The 6044-nt window shown below is 34.7% G+C and overlaps 1 protein-coding gene across 1 annotated transcript; it reads right to left on the reverse strand.

The window, feature by feature from the left end:
• Positions 1 to 5229: 5229 nt before the first annotated feature.
• On the reverse strand, positions 5230 to 5685 carry LOC127241260 (uncharacterized). The gene is made up of 2 exons (XM_051260188.1): positions 5416 to 5685; positions 5230 to 5358 (listed from the first exon to the last, which is right to left on the reverse strand). Exons 1-2 carry the CDS (start codon positions 5683 to 5685, stop codon positions 5230 to 5232), a joined length of 399 nt encoding a protein of 132 aa, XP_051116145.1.
• Positions 5686 to 6044: the final 359 nt, after the last annotated feature.

Below are 6044 nucleotides of genomic sequence, written 5' to 3' on the forward strand. Positions count from 1 at the left end.
TCTGGATTTCATCAGAAGTTCTAATTAAATTGAGATCATCGACATATACAACGATAATTACGAATCCTGACCCATTTTTCTTTATGAAAACACATGGACAAATAGGGTCATTTATGTAACATTCTTTTGTTAAGCTTTCGCTGAGACGATTGTACCACATTCGGCCCGATTGCTTGAGCCCATACAAAGATTTTTGCAATTTGATGGAATAGGATTCTTTTGGCTTTGATTAGAATGATTCAGGTATGTTAATCCCTTCTAGGATTTTCATGTAGACGTCATTGTCTAAGGAGCCATAAAGATAGGCAGTAACCACATCCATTAATCACATATCAAGATTATTGTGTACTGTTAGGCTCACCATATATGTGAGTTGTATGTACGTACGTGTAGGTGTGTGTGATGATGATAATGATAATGATGTAGTATATATATATTAGATAGAGAAAGAAATGGAGAGCCGAGCATAGAGTTCACTATTTAATTATCTTGTAGTCATAAATGTCTTTACACAATGCCATATATATAAGCAACTCAAGTTCAAACTTAGGCTACAAAGCATCCACATTAAACATACGTATACACTATATAATAGCCTTGTAATAGTTATGTGTACAAAAATTTCAAATTTTTATTCAAATATTATATTACTCACTTTGTCTATCGTAAAATTATACTACCTCAATCCACTTCTAAGGTCTCATTTATTATTATTATTTTTTTGTTGCGAATTGATCTTTGAATATTAATTATTATATGAAAATGTACTACAAAAAAAGATGACAATAATAGTTATATTAGTGTTTTATAATACTATTATAATAACATTTGTGAAAACAATTATACAAATATAAGGATATTTTTAATGTTAAATACAATGACGCAAAACGTAAATAAGACCTTTAGAGTCCGACGGAGGAAGTATTTTTTTTTTTGTACAAATTTAAAATATAATAATATTTTAATTATAATGAATAATTATAAATAATTTTATTTTTATTTTTATTCTAAAAGTAATAATGTAAAACAAAGTAAAAATATTTGTTAAAAAAAGTTAGTTAATAGTTAAAGATGTGTATGCTTGTAAGTGTGGACTGACTAAGTATATCATATCTATTCAAATAAATTTGTTTTTGTTATATAATAATGATAATATAATAGTAAGTGTAATATATATGTATATGTGTACGGGTGTGCTTATATAAAATATATATATAATGGTAACTGTGTGTATAGGTGTATATATATTTATGTATATATGTATAATTATAGAGAGAGATTATAATTATATTATATTATATATTAGAATGTATGTATATGTAGTATGGAGTTAATGCAGAGAGAGAGCAGTTAATGAGGATTAGTGTGATTTCTTGTGTATATTCATTCCAGCATTCAAAATCTATTTATAGGTGTTAAGACCTTGATAGGAAGGAAAAAAAAAGCATACAAAAGTGTCACGTAGTCATTTCGTGTGTACTACGTACATATTACATAACACTCCCCATTGGATGCTTTTATACAAAGAATGTGCCTCGTTAAAACCTTACTATAAAAAAAAAACTCTGTGGGAAAAAATCATAGTGAAGGAAAAAGAGTACATTATGCTTGTATTAATGCGCTCCCACTGTTTTGGACTTTATTTGATGTCTTTCATCCGACGCATTCCAATTCCTTGCACCAGTTTGTTGAATGTTGCAGTCGGTAGCACCTTCGTAAATAAATCTGCAAAATTTTCAAACGATCGAATTTGTTGCACATCAATTTCACCATTTTTTTGAAGATCGTGAGTGAAAAAGAACTTCGGAGATATGTGCTTTGTCCGATCGCCTTTAATATATCATCCCTTTAATTGAGCTATACAAGCTGCGTTATCTTCAAATAATATTGTAGGAGGTAATACATCATTAATTATCAAGCCACAATTTTTCTGAATATGATGAGTCATAGACCTCAACCAAACGCATTCACGACTGGCTTCGTGAATTGCTAAAACCTCAGCATGGTTTGAAGAAATAACTGTTATTGTCTGTTTAGCAGATCTCCAAGAGATTGCGGTTCCACCACAAGTAAATAAATAGCCAGTTTGAGATTTTGCTTTGTGCGGATCAGACAAATAACCAGCATTAGCATAACCAGTTAATTCATCTCGAGATTCACTCGAATAAAATAATCCGAGGTCATGAGTCCCCTGAAGATAACGAAAAATGTGCTTGATACAATTCCAATGGCGCTTTGTGGGGGATGCGCTAAACCTGGCCAGTAAATTTACTGAAAAAGATATATCTGGCCTGGTACAATTTGCAAGGTACATTAATGCGCCAATAGCGTTGAGATATGGTACCTCGGGGCCAAGTATTTCTTCATTTTCTTCTCTTGGCCTAAATGGATCTTTACTGAGATCAAGTGATCTGACCACCATTGGTGTACTCAGAGAGTGAGATTTATCCATGTAAAATTGTTTTGATACCTTTTGGGTATATGTGGATTGATGGATAAATATTCCATTGTTCACATGATCCACCTGTAATCCCAGATAATATTTTGTCTTTCCAAAATCTTTGATCTCAAATTCTTTCTTTAGATATTCAACTGCAATTTGGATCTCTTCAGGAGTTCCAATTAAATTGAGATCATCAACATATATAGCAATAATGACAAAATTTGATCCATTTTTCTTTATAAAGACGCATGGACATATTGGATCATTAGTATAACCTTATTTTATTAAACTATTTTATTAAACATTCGCTCAGACAGTTATACCACATTCGCCCTGATTGTTTAAGTCCATACAATGACCTTTTCAATTTGATGAAATATGATTCCCTTGAGTTTAATTTGTATGCTTCAGGCATATTGAATCCCTCAGGGACTTTCATATAAATATCAGTATCCAAGGAGCCATAAAGATATGCTAGGCTCACAAGGTATCTAAATGTTATTCCATCAACAACTGGAGAGTACGTTTTATCAAAATCTACTCCAGGCCTTTGTGAGAATCCCTGAGCTACAAGACGGGCTTTATATCTCACAATTTCATTATGTTCATTTCTTTTTCGTACAAACACCCATTTGTATCCAACTGGTTTTATACCATCTGGTGTTTGAACAATTGGTCCGAAGACCTCCCTTTTGTTTAATGAATCAAGCTCTGATTGAATCGCATGTTCCCATTTTGGCCAGTCATTTCTTTGCCGACATTCATGAATCGATTTTGGCTCTGGATCCTCGTTTTCTTCCATTATATCAAGTGCTAAATTGTATGCGAAGACATTATCAATAATTGCCTCTTTACGGTTCCAACATTTTCTTGAAGTAATATAGTTAATTGAGTTTTCAATAATCTCATCATGTTCTTCAAGATCGTGCTCTTCTGGAGCAATTATTTCAGGGTTGACTTCTTCGTTAGATTGAGGTTTATCAATGTCATTCATGATATTTTCATGATTATCATTATTAATTCCTCTTTTCTTTCGAGGATGTTTATCTTTGGAACCAAGTGGTCTACCACGCTTTAAGCGTGTCGCTGATTCATTAGCACTTGCAATTTGTCCATCAGGGACAATTATTTTAGCCGGAGCATTAACAACTTGGATATATGATCGAGTGACTTTGCTCGAGTCATTGAATGCATCCGGTAACTTATTTGCAATATTTTGCAAATGTATAATGCGTTGAACTTCTAGTTCACAGTGCTTTGTACGAGGATCACAAAAATTCAATGGAATTTTCCAATTAATATCCCTTTTCGGTTCGTTTTTGTCTCCCCCTAATGTCGGAAAATATGATTCGTCAAAATGACAATCTGCAAATCTTGCAGTAAATAAATCACCCGTCATAGGTTCAAGATATTTTATAATTGACGGCGATTCATATCCGACATAAATGCCCAATCTACGTTGAGGACCCATTTTTGTACGTTTGGGGGGTGGAATAGGAACATAAACAGTACACCCAAAATACGTAGATGTGATATATTTGGTTCGTGACCAAATACTAACTGCATTGGGGAATAGCTATGATAGTTTGTCGGCCTCATTCTTATAAGTGTTCCTGCATGTAAGATTGCATGCCCCCAAGCTGAAATGGGCAACATATACCTCATCAGTAATGGTCTAGAAATCAATCAATTACAATCTTTTAATAAGTGATTATGCCAGACCATTTTGTGTATGAACATGAGCAACTGGGTGCTCTACATTAATTCCAATCGACATGCAATAATCATCAAATACATTCGATGTATATTCACCCGCATTATCAAGACGTATAGTTTTAATTGGATTATCGGGGAATTGTGTCCGTAATTTAATAATTTGGGCAAGCAATCTCGCGAATGCCATATTGCGAGTAGATAATAAACAGACATGTGACCATCTAGTAGATACACCAATAAACACCATAAAATATTTAAATGGCCCACACGGTGGGTCTATTGGTCCACATATATCCCCGTGTATTCTTTCCAAAAATGTAGGTGATTCAATACCTACTTTAGCTGGCGATGGCCTGATTATCAATTTTCCCTGAGTGCAGGCAACACAGGTTAACTCATTTGAGTTTAAAAATTTTTGATCTTTTAATGAATGGCCATGCGAATTCTCAATTATTCGCCTCATTATTATACTGCCAGGATACCCAAGGCGATCATGCCATATTTGAAAATCGGTAGTCTTTTGATCTACCGTGAGGTGTGTTTCAACAACACCTAATCTGGCATAATATAAGCCAGTAGAGAGTGAGGGTAATCTCTCAATGATGCATTTCCTTTTATCAATGATATTGGTGATCAATAAAAATTCACCATCGGTATCACTCATAGTTTCAACGTGATAACTATTTTTTCGGATGTCATGAAAGCTCAGTAGATTTTTTCGAGCTTTAGTGGCCAACAGTGCATACTGTATCAGAATTTTCGTCCCCGCGGGGATATAATGGCTTCTCCAGAGCCTTCAATTAATTTCGCACTGCCACTTATTGTATTGACATTTATTCTTTCCCTTTTCAAATAGGAGAAATATTTTTCGTGTTTCAATATAGTATGTCTCGTTGCACTGTCAATGAAACACATATTTGCATCATTTTGATTGGCATCCATTAACCTTCAAATTTAAATAACGCAGTATTAATAAAAACAGATATAAGTTTACAAAATGCATTACAAAAGGGTAATATGCGATAATTTAAATATTACAAAACATAATGTAAAATGACATAATATGTCTATCACTGGGGGTTTGCTGGATCTACGACAAAATCCGCTATATCAAGATGCGTTGTGTCGTAATCCAAAAGATCATCATCGGGGTCGTCATCATTATCAACGTGATTAGTCTCGACTTCCTTCCCCTTTTTCTACAGTGAGGCTTGATAAAGATCGGCTAGGTGTTTGGCTATTATGCAGGTATTGGCCCAATGACCTTTAATGCCACACCGATTACAACTGCCGATTTGCCTCTTTCCCTGTTTAGCCTTTTCGGCTATATCCCCATGTTGGGGTTTACTCTGCATCCTGTTAACGTCAAAACTGCGGCGATTGTAAGGGGTATATCGACCGCGTTGACTCTCACGACCGCGACCACGTCCACGGCGTCTACCACGTCCTCGGCCTAGTTCAGAAAATGTCACGTTCGCTTCAGGGAACGGACTGGAACCAGTGGGCCGGGACTGATGATTTTTCATCAATAACTCATTATTTTGCTCAGCTAATAAAAGACATGCAATGAGCTATGAGTACTTTTGAAAGTTTTTCTCACGATACTGTTGTTGCAGCACAACATTCGAAGCATGAAAGGTAGAGAGAGTCTTTTCCAATTTATCATTCTCAGTAACCTTTTCTCCGCAGAGTTTCAACTGAGATGTAATCTGATGGATATCAGAGTTGTACTCTGTAACAGTTTTAAAATTCTGCAACCGCAGGTTAAACCAATCATGTCGGGCTTTCGGGAGAGTGATATATTTCAAGTGTCCAAATCCCTCCCTCAATTCATTCCACAAATCAAATGGATCTTTCACCGTCAAATATTCAAACTGTAGAGGAA

The sequence above is a fragment of the Andrographis paniculata genome, unplaced genomic scaffold, assembly GCF_009805555.1.
Source record: "Andrographis paniculata isolate CXL003 unplaced genomic scaffold, ASM980555v1 Contig82END, whole genome shotgun sequence".
NCBI classification, from domain to species: Eukaryota; Viridiplantae; Streptophyta; class Magnoliopsida; order Lamiales; family Acanthaceae; genus Andrographis; species Andrographis paniculata.